This window comes from Panthera pardus, unplaced genomic scaffold (genome assembly GCF_024362965.1).
Source record: "Panthera pardus isolate Hobbes unplaced genomic scaffold, ASM2436296v1 HiC_scaffold_13, whole genome shotgun sequence".
Lineage (NCBI taxonomy): Eukaryota > Metazoa > Chordata > Mammalia > Carnivora > Felidae > Panthera > Panthera pardus.
The window spans coordinates 27282921-27304771 of NW_026526688.1; the positions used below are offsets into that span (position 1 = coordinate 27282921).

The window sequence follows — 21851 nt, forward strand, 5'->3', positions numbered from 1 at the left end:
GATGAGTAGTTGAGACAGAGACCATATGGTCTACAGAGCCTGATATATTTACTATCAGACCCTTTGCAGAAAAAATAAAGATTTAAAGAGCTGGCTCTAGGACAAAGCATTGAATTAGTAGTTAGTGGTAGAGTTGAGAGCACAAACAAGGCCTCCATTTACAAATGTGCTTTAAATATTGTCGTTAGCTGCTGTGTAGTACAGGCTCCATGCTTAGTGCTTTGCCTGCCACGGTTCTGTAAACTTCCCAGCACTGCCCTTTTACACAAGTTAGAGAATTGTTAGCTTACTTCTAGTTATAGATGCCTTTATTGCCCCTAAATCTCTCTTCTTTTTAAATTTTTATGTTTACTTATTTTTGAGAGAGAGAGAGAGAGAGCACAAGCAGGGGAGGAGCAGAGAGAGACGGAGGCACAGAATCCAAAGCAGGCTCCAGGCTGTGAGCTGTCCGCACAGAGCCTGATAAAGGGCTCGAATCCACAAACCAGGAGATGGTGACCTGAGCCAAAGTCGGACACTTAACCGACTGAGCCACCCAGGCGCCCCCCCCCAAAACTCTTAATTCTACTGAGTTTTGGTTTTTAGTTAACTGCTCTCCAGTTAACTAAAAATGATTGAATATTTTCTAATGTAGATTTTGTTGTCAGCATCTGCTTCAGAAAATTCAACTTCTTCTTCCCTGTTGCTACTTTAGTTTGCACTGTTTCTGTGCGTTCAGGTCTAATGAAAGAAATACATAGGACTCAGAATCTTTAGAAAACAGATTTTTTTAGTAACAAGATTGCTTCTTTAAAAGTCACCTAAAATAAAGCAAAACTGCAGCCAAACTTAATGGCAGATTTCTATTGTAAAATAGCAGAAATATAATAGGTAAAGTACTAGTTACAACAAAAAAGATTGAGATTTTAGGTGACTTTTGGAGAAACAATAAGGCTTTCAGGTTTTTTCCTCTACCTCATAAACTGCAAAATAAAAGCTCCCATCATATAATTGTCAAGCCTTGTTAAATGAACATACTGCTTTACTTATTTAAAGCAGGTCTGAAGTTCTCAAAGTATGCAGTAAAAAAACTCTGCTTTTCATGGGGCTGTTACTTCTTTGTTTTCCTACCCTTTGCATGTGATCACTCAGCTACTAAATAAAGATAGAGCCATAGCTGTCAGCTTTACATTTGATACATGAGTCCGCTTCATGATAAAGACCCTTTATAAGCCAAACCTTCATGTTGGGATTTCTTCTTGGAATTAAAAAAAAACAAAAACAAAAACACAACTGTTGCCATGAAAGCTTATTCATCGTGATGAAAGAGTAACCACGGTTTGAGATTGTGGTACTTGCTATTTTATTCTGTTTACTCTTGAGTCAGTGTGTAAACATGTGGAAAATAATTATGATTGCTTTCATTCAGAGATGAAATAATATGGAAAGTCCTGGCAAAATCTCACTCCCATCTTCTCAGCCCTGGCTAGTTTTTACTATCCCACATCTGAGTGGCCAAGATTTAGTGCAAGAGGTGCTGATGAACACTGTTCCGGCAGCTGCGTCCTAATTCCAGATAAGGCTATTCCTTTGTACTTTATAACGAAGCCATTGACTAGATGGCTTATGGATTAAAGGAGGGGGAAGAGCTTTATAAACAGCAGGACCTATTACTTAGTAATACAGGAGGATTGCCTTCCATATATTCCCAAGGAATGTATGTACTTTAGCTTGGAAGTGCCAATGAATGAAAATTCGGGACTCACCAACAGCAGTGGCTCCGACATTTTTAGACATTATATAACATCTCTTTAACCACTTATTTGAATATGACATTTCTGCTTTGTTTTAAATTTATGTTGTAGTATAGTGGTAAATGGTAACAGCTACTGTTCTCAGCAGGACACGAAGTCTTAACTATTTGAACTGTTAGAAGAACTTGTAATTGAACCCTGCTTGTTTGGACTAGTTGTTATTGTATTTAGTAGCCTAACCGTCCGTTGGGTGGTATTACAGCAACACCCGCCATCCCTCCACGCCCATGTGCTCACATACCAGGTGTGGCGGGGAAGTGTTTTGGATTAATAAATCATTACATCTGGATTTGACTCAAACAGTACTTCTCTCCTTTGGGAGCCTCCATGTCTAAGAATTCTCCGTAGCTACTTTCTACCTAATACAGCATGTGCAGCATTCATTCCTTGGCATATATCATAGTGATATTCTGCTTCTAAACATTTTTTATGGAAAGAATTATTGCAGACGGCAGTTCTTTTTTGCAGCCTGACTGCAGGGGAGCAGGGTTGCATGCATTCCTATGTCCGTTAAACTTCCTGGAAGCAAGCCAGTATGTTCTGGTGAGTTTCCCGTGCAAGCAGCGAGCCACTAAAAGGCTTGCACGGTATTACAACTCTTCTGAGGAGAGGAAGCGTTAGGAAATTCAGCAGTAAAGCAGCAGCAACAAGCAGCCACAGTGGTAGTAAAGATAGGGAGGTTCCCGGTTAGCGTATTTCCCAGTGTGAGGCAGTGAGCACACAGCTTCCCATTCCGCTGCCTGAAGGAGGCAAACCAAAACTGGCTTCTCGCAAGATTTTTCTAGTTTCATGTTTATGATGCTAAGTCATGTGATAATACTGTACCACAAGTTGCCAACTTTGCTTTACTCTAGAGAGGATCCTCTGCTGCAGTGCTTTTTTCCCACCTTTCTGTGTCTTTCTTTCTTCTTTTTTTTCTTGAAAGAGAAAAAACCGTGCAATGTATGTTTATGCCTACACCATGCCGAGGCGACACTTACCAGTAAATAATCTCTGTATCCCTGAGGTAAGATACTGTTTCTGCTTTCCCTGCACAGTGCTGCTGCAGCACGGAGCCGATCCAAACATTCGGAACACTGATGGGAAATCAGCCCTGGACCTGGCCGACTCTTCAGCGAAAGCTGTCCTCACAGGTAAGGAAACAGAAAGCTACCACGCTGTTTTATCTACGGGACCCCTAGCTTGACTTTACATAAAACCTTTCTGCGCTGAATTTTATTTTCCTGCTGGTTAAGCTCAACAAATATGCGTGCCATTATCTCTACTTTATTATTGATTTGCTATATTAACTGTCTCATTAATTTCTATGCTGTCATAAGCATAAGCAGTAAGATTGTTTATTCTGCTTGGAATTTCTGAGAATTACAGCATTAAATGATAGCATAAAGTATTCACTCATGTGTTAGTCCTTTTTTATGGATTCGAGCATAATTTCCCTAAACCTCCTCTTCTCCGTTGATTTCTTTTGAAGACCTTCACCACTGAGCAAGCAAGGGCATTTGTATTACTTATAAAAGTAGTTTTGATTGGAAAGACAACCTGCTGCCTTATTACTCAGATCAATAGTTAAATAAAATATGATGCTGCTCCTTCCTTGCCGTTCTGTTTATATTTTTATCCTGTCTTCTCACTTTGCCCATGATAGCTAAGTACTTTGTAGATGAGGCAATGTATTGCCTTTTTCTTTCAGATAATGAACATTTGGGGCTTACATATTGGTTTTATCAAGGCAAATGTCAAGAGCCAGCAAAGAGGAGATGCTGGCATAGAAAGGCTATCTCATAAGAATATAGAAAATAATGCTATAAGTGAGAGGATACGGAGCAACTGTTCTCATTGATCTTCGTTCTCAGAATACTGCATTGGATCTATTTTTGTTTTTATTCTTAGCATCTGAGTTCTGCTGCCTTTGCCTTCTTTTACTTAACTGACCTTTGTAATTTGGAGCCTCTTTGTCACTGCAGTGCTAACAGTATTGTTTTAGGTTGTGTGAAAGTAAATGACTTTTACCTTCCTTTTAAATTTGACCGTGTTTGAAGAAAATAAATCTTATGTTCACTTTTAAGTTTAGAGTACATGCTGCGCATTTTTAACAGAGCCTGAGGTGCGTGGAAAAGGTTTATACGTAGACGCTTTGAAAATGTGTGGAATTTTGCTTAATTACTCCACATACACAACTTCTCACTATTGCTAAAATTGAGATAAATCTCTGCTCAATCCGAGTGATAAGACTTTTCACCATTAATTAAGTGATTCGAATTGGTGAAGTCATTTGGTTGCTGAATCAAGATAACATATACTAGAGAAATAAAGCTATTTTAAACCAGTGTAGATAAGAGGAACTTTAAGTATAATTATATAATTTTAACTAATGCAATGAAAAGATAGAGCCTCAGGCCTCCTTCCATCCCCTCTTTTCACAAAGCACTAGGGCCGTGGTAGTAGCAGCCTTGGAGTGGGCTGTGACCGGAGGAGAAACAGCGTCCGTGGGAATCGAGGTGTGTTCCAAACGCGGACCAAGACTGTCTCTGTGGCTGAGTGTCCTCCTTCTGACCTTTCCTTCTCTTCAACCCTCAACGCCTTTCTTGTCCATCTGTGAGATTCATTTAATGCAACCGTGTTTTTAAATCCACTTCCAAGTTTTTCCGAAGACAAAGTTGAAATACAAATTATTAACAGCACGAAGCTATGTCCTAACTTGAAATGAATTTCTGGGGGGATGATATTGGCTGCTCTTCGTTTGCAGAAGAGCTTTGGCATAATAACTCATGGAGACTAGATTCCTGGAAGACAGATGCCGTATCTGTTAAGCTTGATTTGAAAACCCTCTTGGGCTGTACTTTGCTTAGATAGGGAGATACTAATTCTTCTTGGTCCTAATACTGAATTCATTAATTGTTCTTTTCATGAATAGTTACCCTTTTGGAAATGATGTACCACTTTTTAGGTTTAAAAGGTAAACATTCTAGTGGTGGTAGTTAATTTTGTGGAAAATATCAGCTAGTGATATTTACACGTTCATGTTATATAATCTTAGTGAATTAACACTTTAGGGAAATGGATTCCAAAATGTTTTTCTACCCATACAGGTTTCCTTCCAAGCAGTCCTTCTGAATGGAATTATAGAGGCAATAGTATTTCCAAAGCTAAATTAAGACAAGAAAGCACTGATAAAAATAATCTTTTGAAAGGAATGCCTTAATTTAGAGTTATTAGAGATTATTTTGGGTGATGTGTCATTCTTTGTTTTTATGCCAGGTGGGGTTTTAGTACTGGTACTTAGCTTAAGAGTAAACTTCCTGTTCTTGGTATTTTTCCTCTTTGGGAATTTAGTTGCTGAAGACGGTTTTCTAATATCTTTTATGTTACTACTTATGCATTAGGCAAAACTGTATACAGGTGTATATGTATATTCCTTAAAGGAAGTTAGCAAAGTGAATATCTCTTTTTATAGAATATTTTAAATATTCTACATTGAAGAAATGACTAATATCCTCGTCTGCATAAAGAATGCATGGATTTTTATGAAGCCATAGAAAACAACAGCATACCTTTAGAATAACTAATTGGAGAGACTCATCAAACTCCTATTGCGCTAAGTGAATGATACCCAAAGAAGAAATCCTGAGGGTTTTTTTTTTGTTGGTCGTGGTGGTGTTGGTTTTTGTTAGCCACTCTGAAGTTCTGGCAGTTAACCTAAGATCTTGGAGGTGGTTGTTTGTTTTTATTTTCAGGAAATAAACATATATAAAGCCTAAAACAGCCTATGTAAATTTTATTCAAGAGGAGTGTGGGTGTGCCTTTACTTTGGCCTTTTCTTCCCCCCCCCCCCCCCCCCCCCCCGTTAAAAGAAATACATTCCTTGTGGAAATTAAGGAAAGTAGAAAAAGTACAAGAAAGAAAAAATCATTCTTAATTCTACCACCTAGAGAGACCATTTTGGTCTATTTTATTTGTAACCATTTTTTCTGAGCACACATATCCCACACTCTTCTTTCTCTTTAATCAAATCAATCTTATACATTGCATGCTGCTTAATAGTACTTTTTTAAAAAATGGAATTACATGGATACTCCCAGAATGCATTGTTTTCTTCTGCAACATGAATTTATAATGACTTTATAATAGCCTTCTATGGATATATTTAATTTTTGAGCTAAATCCCCCGTTTAGGTAGGTTGTTTTCATTCTTTATTCTTCCTTGTAAATGTAGAGTCATTTTATCAATTCCATTGGAAATGTGCTTCTTTATCATGTTCAGCCTTAGCATCCACAAACATGTTCTCTCTCTCCATTCCTGACTGAAGTATGTGGGGATTTGGAGAACGAGGAGCTTCCCTCTTAAGGGTCTGCACTGCATGTGGTGTTATATGGGGAGAGCCACATTTAAATTAAAGTTGGTTGACACAGGAAATGTTCCTTACGGAGGGCAAGGATGTAGGGGTGTTTGCTAATCCTGTAAAGGTGGTTTTGTAGGGCACAGTGGGAAGTTGAGTCAGGAGAAGCCGTCACAGCAGATTGAAGCTGAGAGTTTGGGAAAGGATACCCAACCAAAGGATTGTTTATCATTGGCAGAACCAAAGATGAGTTTAGATGGCCACAAGGATGCCCAGTTAATTGGTCCTAGCGGTTTTCTAGCAGGGGTAAGGAAGTAGAGAAGAAGGATGTGTATGCACCAAGGTGTCTCAAGCATAAGCTTTAACTTGGATTCATTGCACTTCTGAGGAAATCCCAATTGGTGATTGATGGGCTGGCTCCCAGGCTTTCCAGAAGGACTCAGCCTTGGCTCAGGCTAGAGGCAACGTTGAGGGGTCTGGCATGTGCTTGCTGAGTGTGGCGTGTTCGTCAACAAAATATATCTGGAGTCCTACTTCTTTTTTTTTTCTACTCCATTGCTCCCTACTGCTTTTTAGAAGAAACCAAAATCATCTTCAGCATGATTGGTGAGGACTTTAGGGAACTGGACCCTACCCAGATAGGTTTGCTCAAGCCAAAATTTAAGATTCCTTTCTTTTTCTCATACTTTGCATCCACACTGTCAGTAACTCAGGTCTATAGTACTTTCAAATCTCCAACGCAGCCATGTCCTACCAGCTTCACCGCTTCAGCCTTAGTACACGCCTTGACCGTCTTTCTTTTGTTTGTGACGGCAGTAACCTTGTAACGAGTCACTGCCTCCACTAATTTTTCACTCAATTTTCACTGTAGCTGGAGTGGTCTTTCTAAAGCATAGATCAGCCCTATGATTAGAAAATCCCTTAATATATTCTTATTACCCTTAACTAAAGCCCAAACTCTTTGGCCATAGCATACCACGATGGGCCCCTGCCTTGCTTATCTCTCATCTGTCTTCCACTGTTCTGCCTTGATCTCTTTGCTTCAACCACAGCTGGATGCTTGCTGTTCTCCAACAGACAGACGAAGGCCTCGTCTGTGTCTGGACTAACACATGCTAGTTACTGAACCTGGAACACTGCCCCAGAACTTCCCGTCGTTCAAGTCAAATCTCCACTTAGGTGCTTACTCCTCAGAGATGTCTTTTTGTCCTCAGTCCCGTTAGCTTTCTTTATTTTCTTCAAGGATTTATTGATATCTGAAATGGCATTTTTTTTTCTTGTTTATTTGCCCCAATACAACGAAAGCTCTACAAGGATTTGGACTGTTGTGTGTCTTCTCACTTCGTTGTGCCCAGGACTTAACATAAACACATGAAATGATTAAATAAACAAATACTTCAAGCATCTGATTACTGGTGACTGAGGGCAGCGTATCTTCCAGGTCCTATAAATACTCGTTAACCATTAATTACTTGGTATCTCGTGCCGTATTGTAATAGTCTTATTAAATTTTGTACTTCCCAAAAATGGTTTTGGATTGCTTATAGTCATGTACATACTCTTTTAAGAGTACATTTAAAATAATTTTTAAATTGGTGTGACGGGTGAGGTGTGTACTGACCCTTTCATCAACAGATTTCTCGGGTAGCTCCTTTGATCGAGAACATGCCAGTTCTGGAAAGATCAAAGTGCCTGCAGCTGTCACATCAAACTTCTAGATGTTAAACCAGGGCCTAATTTTTACTGTTTTTTTGTGTTTTTTTTGTTGTTTTGGTCTGTTGTTGTTGTTGTTGTTGTTGTTGTGTTTTGGCATGGCTCCATTACTATGCTGTTTTGCACACTAATACTACGAGGTGGCATATTGCGTATCAGGTGTAATACCTTTTTAATAACCTATGTGATTGAGGACTGATTTCCTAGACCCTTACTTTGAACTTTAGGAATTATTTTTATCAGTTAATCAGAAGCCTAATAGTATAATATGCCGCCCCCCCTCCCCCGTAAAGAAACCGTAAGAGGAAATAGCTTACTTTTAAAGAATAGCTGTATGTTTATCTGCCTCATTTTTATTAGGGAAAATTATTGTTATGTTAAGATGAATTCCTGGTCTTTAAAAAAAATTCCCTTTAGTGTAAGAGTAAGAAAGTTAAAATGGGTTATTGCTGAAATAAATCAGTGTGAACACTCCTTTTAAAGATATGTTGAAAATGTTAATCCCTTAACCACATAATTCTTAAGAAAATTTTATTAATGCTTTGATCTGTCTATAATTTTGGACATGAGTAGGAAAGTGTAAGATTTTGTTACTAAAAGTGATTGAAACACCTTTTTTTGAAACTTTAAATGTATGAAAATAATTTAGGAGAGGATTATAGAGCTAGTACCTTTCTAAAAAGCCCTTAGCTGACATAGGTCATATTGATTTAAATTTTAAAATATTGCACCTTAAATAAACAAGTCAAAACCTTACTGAATCTAGTTATGATGATGATGATGATGATGATGATGATGATGATGATAGACAACTCCTGAGTGCTTCTGTCAGCCAAGCACTATTCTAAGGGCATTGAACACTGGGAAACATACGATTGTACCCATCTTTACAGATATCAGAATGGTCAGGTCACATTTATGAGTTCACACAGTTATAAAGGGAAATTACTGGGATTTGAAGTCAAACAGTTTGGTTTCTGAAGAATCAGTGCTCTTATGCAGAATCAGATTTTTTTTACCTACTCGTTCATTTAGAAGGATGTGGTATAAACATATTTGAAAAATTGGACTAACTCATGAATTCAGGGCTTAAATCCAAGGTATTAACATGTTTCTCTGCTTTCTTAAAGATTAGTGCTTTCAAAAAAGAAAATTCACCTGATTGATATTACCTGCAAGACTCATCATCATATTGTTATAAAATGAATTAATTGGGTAATTTAAGTTATTAATCTAACTTTATAAATGCTATTTTTAAGTCTTTGCTATCTAGCCAGTAGGTTTGAATAACATTCAGTGGACACATTAAAAAACACAATATTTTGAAAGTATAAGGGACGATGTAATTTCAAAATGTTTGAGCTGTTCGTAAATAAGAGGCACCTCAAATAATGTATGTAGTGTAAGCCTTTCATGAGTTATAGGCAGTTATGTATGTTTAGGAGTAAGAGGGAATAGAAACTATGTTTCTGTTTATATAACCCAGCCCTCCAGTATTTCAAACTCTTCCTATCTACCTTTGGATGTAATTAAACCTAGCAAGCCTACATCATTAAAACCAGCATGATCTTTCAGTGCACCAAAAATGACATCTTTGTGAAGCATAGTAACTTGTTAGTGTATACCTTGAGAGCACCTGTCATTTTCCCCAGTGAACTGTAACAGTAACTGGTGTGTAACTGTAACTTTCACACAGCATCTTCATTGCATTTTGGATTACAGCTTCAACTACAACCAATTTATGGCTACTTTTATTTTTTTTAAGTTTATTTATTTATTTATTGACTTTTTATTTTTGAGAGAGAGAGAGAGCAAGGGAGGGGCAGAGAGAGAGGGAGAGAGAGAGAGAATCCCAAGCAGGCTCCACACCAGCAGTGCTGAGCATGATGTGGGGCTTGAACTCACGAACCATGAGATCATGACCTGAGCCAAAACCGAGAGTCAGATGCTCAACCGACTGAGCCATCCAGGTGCCCCAAATTACGGCTATTTTAAATGGTTCTTTTAAAATTTCTTACAATAAAGTAATTGCTATTAACATTTACTTTCTTAAAATAGCAGTGACATTAGAATGCATTAATGCTTTGGTATCGTAAGGGTTGATAACTCTATTTTTTTTTTTTGAAGTTTTTATGACACTTTTATTTTGACATAATTGTACATTTTCATGCAATCGTTAAGAAGTAATACAGAGGCCTCCTGTACCTAGTGTGTTATTTTCCCCTAGAGGTAACCTCTTACAAAAACTGTAGTATGGTATCATAATCAGGATATTGACATTGATATAGTCAGATGCAGAACATTTCCATCTTAGCAGATGTTTTTCTGTAGTTTTCCTGTTTATAATATGTTTATCTGTTTTGGTATTGGGGTAATGCTGGCTTCATAGAATGAGTTAGGAAGTATCCTTTAGGAAATGTTGAGTTCTTTTATTTTCTGGAAGAGATTATTTTTTTTTGGTCGAATTCACCAGTGAAACCATTTGGGCCTAGGGCTTTCTTGTTTGGAAGATTATTACTGATTCAGTTTCTTTAATAGATACAGAGCTAACCAGGTTATATATTTCTCCTTGTGTGAATTTCGATAGTTTATGTCTTTCAAGGAATTGCTCAATGTCACCTAAGTTGTCAAATTTCTGTGTGTAGAATCGTTTATAGTCTTCTCTCATTGGGCTTTTGGTGTTTGCAGGATCTGTAATGTTCTTTCCTGTTTCATTTTTGATAATTGGTAACCCACTGATTATTTAGAAGTATGTTGTTTAGATGCTAAATATTTGGAGACTTTTCTGTTACCTCGCTGATATTACTTTAGAAACTAGAGTTTGATTCCATTGTGGTTGGGCAATACTCCTTATTTTTTCTTTCTTTCTTTCTTTTTTTTTTTTCTTTTTAAAGTTTTTGTTTTATATCCCAGAATGTGGCCTATTTTGGTATGTTCCATGGGCACAGGGTAAGAATGTGTTTCGGCTTTTATTGGATGGAGTATTCTATAAGCGTTTGTTAGGTCCTGTTAGTTGATGGTGTTGAGTTTTTCTGTATCCTTGCTGATTTTCTTCACAGAACTTCCACTGATAGCACAGGGCAAGAGGTGGGAGAGGGCAGCCTCATTACCATTGGATTGTAGTGCAAGTGTGTGGCACTCGTGGTCTCCACTAACATTGTGGTGAGGAGGGGCTAATTATTACCTAGCAGATATGAAAGTCCTGGCTCCCAGTGAGGTTATAAATCTAGGCTCATCACTAGGCCTTTGCTTCATGAGTGTGGGTGGAACTATATAATTCTTCTCTTTTGTTTTGTTTTTGTTTTTGTTTTGAGCTTTGTTTTTGTTTCTGTTTTTTTGGTCATATTTGGCTGGAATAAGCTGGTGATTGTCTAAAGGTTTTCTGTCTTGCTAGGCTGTCCCTTTACTGCTCCGTTGTCTAGAGGGAGCAGGCTTTCTCTTGTCTGCACCCATTGGCATTTCTAGATTGCCAGCTTCTTCAGCTTTTAAGTGTGTGTGTATGGAGCAAAAAGAACTTGAAAACTCACCAACATGCCGTTCCTTGGGAATTGAGATCCCTAACCAGGCTGCCTTTTCTTTTCTGTCCACCTTTGGGAGTCTTCATCTGTTTATCTTACATATAAGGTCCAGGTTTTTTAGGTGTACTTAGCAAGAATAAGGAAAAGCACACATCTCCATTTTTGTAGAGGGAGAAGGGTCGAAAGTCTTTTTAATTAGTCATTACTATATGGAATGAGTCATTACTCAGAGTCCTTACTCTGAGGATGTATGCAGACAGTGAAGCTGCATAAACAGTAGGGATTTTTTTTGGATATCTATTTTTCTAAATCTACCCGCAGATCAAAAACCTAGATTTAAATAGCTTTGCGCTATTTAGGGGTAGTAGTGGACTCTCAGTACTGTTCACATAATATTGCAAAGAATACCATTGCTTAATGAATGCTTTTGCTTTTTTAACTGAATAAAAAGCACAGTTATGATTTTAGTTTTATAATTGAAATAATTGTGACTGTAAGAAAAAGTTATCAGTAGCCTGCTACTTTTCAGTTGGTAATTGGTAGAAAAGCTTATAGCCTCCTCTTTTGGGATCTTCTTTCTGTGCTGTTCACTAATTTCATTGACTCTGGCACAGCCCTAAGGTGGGAGGAGGCCAGCAGCCAGTGTTTTCCCAGTTTGTCTCATCCAGAGGAATTACATTTTGGAACTTTAAAAAGTCACTAAACCTGTGGTGTGAAGTTTTTATTATTAAACAAAACAAGGTGTCACTGAGTGGTGGAATAAAGGGAATATTCGGTAATTATTTAGGATCAAAAAGGTTCCATAATTAAAGTAACCAGCTTAGTGTTAGTGAATTTCCTGTCGGAATTTCTACAGAGTACCGTCTTTTCCTGCTGTGCCCCAGCTTTGCTACACAGGGTGTCAGTGTCCCTGTCTTATATTACTCATTCATAAGGCTGGGGAAACTGGAGCAGGGTATGATGCAAAAGATATAAGTTGACCTAGAACAAAAACCTTCTTTGGACAGATACCTGCTGTTATGCCCGGTATTTTCCAAGCAGAACTGTCCTTCCACCTGCCTGCGTTCAATACCCTCCAACAACCTGTTTGAGCAGATGTCAGTAAGGGACTTGTGCCGGCTGCTAGGCAGAGGCTAAATAGATGTGTGTACCCATTTGCTTAGGGAGCAGGTTAGGGGAGCCTTGGAGCGGGAGGCTTGTTGATGACCGTAGAGGCACCGTGCTCTTTGCAGCCGTTTTTATGCCAGACAGAGGCAGAGGTGTCACTAGTAGCAGATTTGTGGCTACAATGTAAGACTGCGGCAGCGGCTCTACAGCCCAGTTACACGAAGTTTGGAATCGAGAATATCTGCATTAGTTCCTAATTCTGCCACTTACTAGTTGTAAACTTGGGGAAGTTACTTTGCCTTTCTAAGCCTCAGTTTCCTACATTTTCTCATTGAGAGAGTGGAGGTGATGATACCTACCTCTGGGGTTGTGTATGGAATAAACTTATTTGAAAACACTTGATACAAAGAAAACACTAAATTGTATTTTATTAATAATGAGCATGTTTATTGCTTTGACTTTAAATATTACCAGCTCAGCTCTTCTGGGGCTTGTCCGATCATTTGCATTGTTCTTTATTTTATTCTTTAGGTTAGATTAGTTAGTTATCCTTAGATCAACTACATTGACATCACTTGGAACTTGTTAGAAGTGCGTATCTTCAGGCTTCATCCTAGAATTACTGAATGAGAAATTTGGGGGGTGGGGCCCAGCAGTCTGTGTTTGACCATAAGCCCGTCAGGTGATTTTGGTACAAGCTCTAGTTTGAGAACTTTAGGTTATCTACTGGTTCTTTAGTAAAGGGAGGGGAAGGGAAGTCTGAATCACCAAGTTTGTTCTTTGCTGATACTTTTGATGAGAGTCATAAAAATGTGTTGACTCTGAGATGTTTAGAAATTATCTGTGATTTTAACTGATCCATGATACCTGGGAAAATTGGAGGTCAGTATTCTTAAGTATAAAATGGTAAATTTATAGTTAAAAACATAATACATCTTGGATATCATCAAGGAGACGTGGAAACGTAACAAAACAAAACAGTATTTTACTCATAAACAACAATGATTCCTTAGTGGTGGTCTGTGTACCTCTGAAAGTATAAAATTTCCTAGACTGAACAACCACAGTAATAGAACAAACAGGATCGGAAGCAGAGGGGATTTGTCGTTCTGTAGGATGGGAATAAGTGATGAACAAAATCATCAAAATTTTGTCCTTATGAACCTTTCATGCTTATGAGGGAAGTATGTTAGGGTGAGACATTAAGAATATGTAATGAGTCTTTTGAGTTTCCAAAGATGTAGATGGAAGAGAGATTGATCAAAAACTTCACTCTACCTACCAGAAAATAAACTTGTAGGTTTATATAGAGTGTACTGGAAGGAAGTAGAAATTGATTCAGAGAGTGTTTGAACAAATACGGGAGAAAGCCATAAATAACAATATATAGTTAAGGTCGGGAACACCAAGAAGCCTTTTCACAGCTTAGGAATTTGCTTTAGCAGTATATTATTAAGACCAGATGAGCCAGAGCTCTGCATCAGTATGATTAGGAGGGTAGGGGAGAATTCTTTTCCTCTAAAATTTGTTGACACTGCCCTGCCCCGTCCCCATCCCCAGGTCTTCACATGTCTAATTCGGATCGGTGAAGAAAAGGGGGAAGAGTGTATTCTATTTGGTATAACAGAAAATGTTGCCTTTCAGGAGGCCTCGAGTCTAAGTTTGGAGGAAAGATGAGACCCAGTAAAAGTCTTAGATTTGTTCTCCATGGAGCTCTTTTTAGTTTCTAAGCAGGGGATTTGCTTGGAGAGTGTTCTAGTTCAAGAATATGAATTAGACATACACGCATTAGGTGTGTTAATATAAGGAAAGATAAGAAGTAAGGAAACTGCTTTGGAGAAAAGAATAATTGAGGCTTGAGGTGATGATGGTGAGGGCATGGATTACTAGACTGGAATGAAGAGAAAGGGATGAGTTCAAGACATGTGAAAAGAATGGATTTGATAGAACTACAGTGTGTGTGTGTGTGTGTGTGTGTGTGTGTGTGTGTGTGTGTATTTAACTTTTAAATTTATTTAGGATAAATGGGCTAGCTCATTATTCAGATATTTGGGAGCCAAAATAATATGCTTAGAAAGCGCTTTATATTTGGGAACAAGAGATGCCGGTTGTCTGCCCCTTATTAAAGTTTTGTGGCCTTTGGGTAAGTAATTTTGTTTCTGTTTTTTCTTCTGTAAATAGAAGTGAGAATGGCAGATGATGATCTTTTCTTTAAAATTAATCGATTTCTGTTTGTTGTAATTATATGATGAGCCATTAATCACAAGGGCATCAGAAAGACATAAACACAACTTACCTGTAACACTACTGTATTCTGGCATATCTACATTTTGTTCTACATAATTGGATAATAAATTGATTCTAGATCCTTTTTTTTTGTATTTAGAATATCTTGGTGGGATGCCTGGGTGGCTCAGTAGGTTAAACATCTGACTTCAGTTCAGGTCATAATCACTGTTTGTGAGTTCGAGCCCCGTGTCGGGCTCTGTGCTAACAGCTCAGAGCCTGGAGCCTGTTTCAGATTCTGTGTGTGTGTGTCTCTCTCTCTCTGCCCCTCCCCTGCTCACACTCTGTCTCTCTCAAAAATAAATAAAACATTAGAAAAATTAAAAAAAAAAAAAGAATATCTTGGTGCGTTCCTTTTTAGGCTACTTTGAAGCAGATTTGGCTGAAAAGCAAATGGTTCTAGTGGGAATTAAGATACTATGTCCTTATAGTAGGTTGGGTCCCAAAGTTCCTTGGAAACTAACCTCTAAAAACAGAGAGAGAAGATTGTATGCTATTTTATGCTTGTCGATTTTTGTCCTCAAAAATGGTGTGTGTGTGTGTGTGTGTGTGTGTGTGTGTGTGTTTCTAATCATTTTCAGCCTTTACCAAAGGATAAAAGAAAACAATTATATTAACAGGTATTACTGGAATGAGTAACAAAAAAAGGCAAATAGTCATAGGCCAGCCCTTTTATGGCCTCAAAATCCGTAAATAACAGTTGTTTCATTTACTTTTTCAGGTCATATTATTTAGAGAAATTGAATATTATTTCACTAACATTATCATGTTATTTCATCTTCCACATGGGTGACCACTTAACACGCTGCCATTTCAGTTTCCTGACTGCTTATGTGTACCGACTTTTCCATCCTACCTTAGCTGCTCATACTGTGGTCAGATTCTTCATCTTGTCTTGTAATGACTGTCGTACATCCAAAATCTTCATTTTGTACCGGGACTTACGGCTTTTGTCCTTCTCTCTCTCCAACTCTATTATTTTGTGCATTCTTGAATTTCATCAGGCCCTCTAATCAATAGACTCTACCTTTTTTTTTTTCAATATATTACCCCCTTTGTCTTTACCATCTTATTATCCAGCTTAGATTTTATTGCCCACCATTGTCTTCCCCTGCTCACGAACACTGTTAACTATTCACCAGCTCTCTAGCCAGTGTACTCCCTTGGCAATACTGTAGTATTTATTAAGCCCGGCTATCTGTCTATTTTATTCCTCCACTTGAGAAATGAATGGGGCTGGAAAAGAAGAGAGAGTTGGAAAACTCCAAAAAAAAAAAAAAAAAAACCTGGAGAGAGAGTTGTTTGATTTCACTTTAGTATCATAACCATAAATCTCACATCGGCTTTTATTCTTGTTTCAGCCCTTTCTCTCCTTGAATCTTCAGCACCTATCCTCTATTTCTTTTTCTCAGCTAATTTATTTTCTCATATTTCATTGAAAAAAAAGATCCCATCAAACAGGAACTTGTTGCTGTGGCCATTTCCGCCAGCCTGGCTACATCTGTACTCGCCTACTCTGCCTTCTGTTACGGTGAGAGAAGCATCCTGCTTCTATCTTCTACTTTTGCTCTAGATTTCATCCCATCTCACCTGCTCCAGGACCTTCTGCAGTTTTGCTCTCCCTGTTGGCTTATAGCCATTTGTGTACACATGGATTCTAGTAGCTCCCATCTTTAAAAAATACAATAAAAACAAAAATTTTCCTCTTGATCCCTACATCACTCTCGAGGACCCCATTTTTGTGCCTCCCCCTGGAGCACAAGAAGTTACCCATGGTTGCTCTTTACTTTCTTCTTATTCTGAACTAAACTCACCTGGTCTAATTTTTGCCCCTAACCATTGTGATAAAATATTTTCTTTTTTCTCCCAAGTTTATCCGTAAATTCTGTTTTGTATATCTAGTGGTCACTTCCCTGTGCGGCCTCTTAGCAGCATTCAACATAATTTCGAACAACTACCTGTTTTGAAACAGTCTTCTGATGGCTTCTAGGTTACCGTACCCTCTTGCTCTACCCTCCCACCCCCCATTTCACTGATTCTTTCTCCTTTGGTCCACATCTAAATACTGGAATGGCCCAGAAGTAGTTTTAGGATTCTCGTTTCCTTTCTGACTTTGTAGGTGACCTCCTCTAGTCCATTCACTTTAAATAAATAGTATCTATATGGCCTCTCAAACCCTGTATCCCACCAATTCATGACTGTAGTGCTGACATATCCTACTTGACACTTCCAACTTCATTGTAGACATCTCAAACTTACCATGGCCAGCACAGAATTCCTTATCTCCCTATCTGATGCCATTGCCAAGTCCATCAAGCTTGAACCCCATTCTTTCAGATTCTTAAGAAATGGCATCAAAATCTACTTCAGGCCTGACTTGATTCTTCTCTTGTCCTCATGCCTTGTATTCAGTTCATCACCTAATTCTGTTGGTTTCACTTCCAAAACTGATTCCAGATTTATTTCTCTCAGTCTTGCCTACCGCCATCAAAATTCTAATTTGGACCAGGGCTAAGAAAAGTGTGATCTATAGGCTGGTTCGGATGAGCTGTTTGTGTCTGGCTTGTGATGAGATAAGGGAGTGGCACCAGAATATAAATCAACTAGTTAGTTTAGCCAACTTTTTTTTTAATTTTCAAATATTTATTTTTGAGAGACAGAGAGAGCATGAGCCGGGAAGGGGCAGAGAGAGACAGCGGGGACAGAGGATCTGAAGCAGGCTCTGTGCTGACAGCAGCGAGCCCAATGCAGGATTAGAACTCAAGAATGGTGAGATCATAACCAGAGCCAAAGTTGGACACTCAACCAACTGAGCCACCCAGGTGCCCCCCCTCCCCCACCCTTTTTAATAGCAAGACTTCTTTGATGAAAACACGTTGCAATGATTTTGCCTTCTGATGCAAGCTCCTGATCTTTTGCTGGCTAGCTCCTTTGATGAGTGCTGGTTTAGACCACCGCTGACACCCTCCTGTCAATGTTCCTTTAGACCACTGTCTGTATAGCAGCCAGTAAACTTTTTAAAATTTTAACTGGTTAATTTCATTCTTTTAAAAAAATTTCTGTTTAATGGTTATTCATTTTTGAGAGATGGAGAGAGACAGAGCATGAATGGGGGAGGGACAGAGAAAGAGAGGGAGACACAGAATCCAAAGCAGGCTCCAGGCTCTGAGCTGTCAGCACAGAGCCTGAAAAGGGGCTCGAATCCACAAACCAGGAGATCATGACCTGAGCCAAAGTCGGACACTTAACCAACTGAGGCACCCAGGCGCCCCAGTTTCATTCATTTCTTTAAAAGTAATTCTACTCATAATAAAATTCAAACTCTTTATCTGTCCCCTACCTATTTATCTGACTGCATTGTGTAACCGTTTCTCTGTTGCTCCTTATAGTCCAGACATACCAACTGCATTTCTATTAACCATAGACTCCAAGTTGGTTTCTGTCTTGATTTCTTTTTCTGCCTTCTATCCTCTCCTTGGTGTGCTGGTTCCTTTACTGGAGTGTTCTTTTCCTCAGATCTTCTCTTAACTACTTTCTCTCAATATTTAGGTCTCAACTCAAAAATCACTACCTCAAATAAGTTTGTCCTAACCCCTTAAATAAGCAAATGTCCAGTCCAGCTGCCGGTCCCCCTTTACATCACCTATCACTGTCTGAAATGACTTCATTTATTTACTATTTTGCTTATTTATTCCTTAGCTCCCAATCCCTGAATTCTAGTACTGGCTTCTTGAGAAGTGAGATTTTCTCTTTGTTCATTGTTTACAGTGTCAGCATTCTCTAAATATTTGTTAAATGAATGATCATTCAGTTGATTGCTACTTCATAAACTAGAACTGTTTTATTATATGCCACTATAACATGGTAAAATCAAAACAGCATTCCAGAACTATAAAATGTACAAGAAATGATAACATCAGTCAGGCAAGCTGCCAATGACCATAAAATCCAGAAAAGGATCCTTGATAAGTTATTGAATCTAATGTTTATTTGTTTGTTAATCTGTGTTGATCTGTTGATCCCAGAATCTGCAAGGGCCATTTCCTGCTCATTTAAATAAACTGTCAAACTTGCTCTTTAGTTAGATTGCTTAAAAAATAGTCCTCATCATTAATGGAAAACAAAACAAAAACACCTTTTGTATAAAAATTCATGCTTTCTATACACCCTCAGATTGTTTTAATATTTCATAATTTCAGCACACATTCTTTACTGTTTCCGACGTAGAGCCTTCTTTTACTGTCTTATTTCTCTCCTTGATGAAACAGTGCATACATCCTCATGAGGTTTCTTAAATCTCCATACAGTTTGATCTTAACTTAAATTTTTTTTTGATGTTTTATTTATTTTTGAGAGACAGAGACTGAGCGCTGGCAGGGGAGGGGCATAGAGAGAAGGAGACACAGAAATCCAAACAGGTTCCAGGCTCTGAGCTGTCAGCACAGAACTGGACACGGGGCTTGAACTCATGAGCTGTGAGATCATAACCTGAGCTGAAGTCAGATGCGTAACTGACTGAGCCTTCCAGGTGCCCCAATTTGGTCTTAACTTTTAAAGAAAACAACTTGTGATTCTATTGATTCTCAAGAGGCTATATCATAAGTTAGATATTCTTTTTTTAAGTTTATTTTTTGAGAGAGAGAGTGAAAGTATGCATATGTGTGTGCGAGCAGGGGAGGGGCAGAGTGAGAGAGTGAGAGTAAGAATCCCAAGCAGGCTCTGTACTGTCAGTGCAGAGCCCTATGCGGGGCTCGATCTCATGAACCTTGAGGTCATGACCTGAGCTGAAACCAAGATTTAGACGCTTAACTGACTGAGCCACCCAGGCACCCTAAGGTAGATATTCTTGCTAAGTTTAAAAACTTCATATCTATCATTGTGTTGATTTCAAACATTTCATTTTAACAGTCAGCTTGTTCATAAAGCTGACTATTCATAAAGTGTTCCATAACACTGTTAACACCTAAAATTTTTACATAGCAAGGATCCTCTTGTGCTTCTGAAGAGTGTTAAAAGGGATCTTCAGGTGACAGGACTTTTCCTGACACCTGCCATGCCGTGACATTGCCACAGTCAAGAGCCATTTAGGGCATTTTAGGGTATACAAAAGATTGAAAGCCTTCCATGACTGAGAACAATCCTACTCCAGCATGATATGATTTTTGTGGGCATATTTTCATGTGTTTGCTCAGAGGTCATAAAATATACTGATGAGAAAGAAGCCATTGGTAATTATTTTATAAAATTAGGTTGTTATCTGTTGTCATGGAGGGAAATGTACTAAAAACTAACCCAATTTGGGGTTCTTCTCATTCAAATAAACAACCTTGCCTTTTTTTTTTTGTAGACTTAATTTCCAATCTACAAAATTTTTAATTTTATATTTTTAAGCCCTTAATTTTCCCCTTTTTCTCTTTTTGGTTTTCATCTAACTTCTTCAGTTATAAAAGACTTTTCCAAAATAGCACAAACAAAATCTAACATGTTTAGTTCATTTTTTTTTCCAAGAAAAAGGTGGCAATTTTTAAGAAATTTTAACATTAACCTACCTATAGAAAGCAGGTATAATTATAAAACAGCAGCTGAAATGTCAATGGTGCATTCTTCAATGATTGACTCATTTATAAGTCTTATTATAAAAGGGGGCAAGATGAACATTGGGTTGTATGTTCAGAAGTAATCAGATTTTACATAAAAGTCTTTGAAAAAGCTTTGGGTGGATCATTAGTGGCAGTTTTAGGTGTTATTATTATTTATATCTCTAGGGAACTTAATGATATTCATAGCTGATAGCTTGCCATTAGACCTTCGATAAGCAAAAAATGACAGATTTCATATCCTAAAATACAGTGAAATTTTTATAGCTTAAACTTCTTAATACACATGCAACTGCCATTCTGCCTCAAAATTGCATTATCTGTTGGATAAGTAGTTGAGCTACTGAATTGCGTGACTCATGTGTCGTTGTTAATGTCAATCTTCCCATCCACTCTTTCCCCAACATTTATATTTTAAAAATATTTCCGATTTAAAAGAATAGTAAAATGAATACTTTATATACTCTTCCCATAGATTCACCAATTGTTAACATTTTCCAGTTTATTTTATATCTTTTTCATTCTCAATATTTTTTCTTCTCTGAACTATTTTAGAGTTACTTATAGACATTGTGGAGCTTCACAGCGAAGCACTTCAGCATGTATCTCCTGAGAGCCAGAACACAATTATACTTGGGAAATTAAGCATTAATACAATTCTGTCTCTAATATACAATCCCTCTTCCTACTGTTTTAGGAAAATATTTCTTGGCCTCTGACTTTTCTCATCAATACCAGGTAACTCTGTTTCTTTAGGTAGCTTTTGAGCCCTTTGAACTCTTACTTTTTTAATTTTAATTTTTTTAATGTTTATTTTTGAGAGGGAGAGAGAGAGAGAGAGAGAGAGAGAGAGAGAGAGAGAGAGAGAAACTGTGAGTGGGAGAGGGGGAGAGAGAGGGAAACACAGAATCTGAAGCAGACTCCAGGCTCTGAGCTGTCAGCACAGAGCCCAATGTGGGGCTTGAAGTCATGAACTGTGAGATCATGACCTGAGCCGAAGTCAGACTCTCAACTGACTGAACCACTCAGGCACTCCTGAACTCTTTCATAGACACGTAGAGATTGGTAGATCTGTTCACTGAAACATTTGCCTTTTTTCTTTTATGTCTTTTACTTTTGGTTTAATGATGTTACTACTGGCTGTGTTTGCCTTGTTCTTTACAGGGATATTTTGATGCAGGTGGTAATTACAGAACATGATGCATTACTATTTATATTAGGCTCTTAAGAAATGCATGATAAAATTGTTTTAAAAATCAAATTAAGACTTTTTAATCTCCCTTCAAAAAACTTATTACTGATCTTCTCAAGGGAGTTTAATGCATTGGTGGTCCAGACTGGATTTTCTAAGAGTGTATAATTGTCAATAATAAAAAATATATAAGCAAAAGGTTATTCATTGTTTATAGTTGCAAAATATTGCAACCTTCCTAAATGCCCACCTATAGGAAAATGGTTGAACAATCTGTGGTACATATTTCATAGACGTTTCATGGCTAT

General features: G+C 38.0%; 1 protein-coding gene across 2 annotated transcripts in view; it reads left to right on the forward strand.

The window, feature by feature from the left end:
* The window catches only part of TNKS (tankyrase), a 209866-nt gene that overhangs the window by 59500 nt on the left and 128515 nt on the right, over positions 1–21851 (forward strand). For both annotated transcript variants that reach the window (XM_019466806.2, XM_019466805.2), the window contains exon 3: positions 2831–2926. In XM_019466806.2, coding sequence (XP_019322351.2) covers positions 2831–2926 — 96 coding nt within the window. The remainder of the gene's footprint in view (positions 1–2830; positions 2927–21851) is intronic.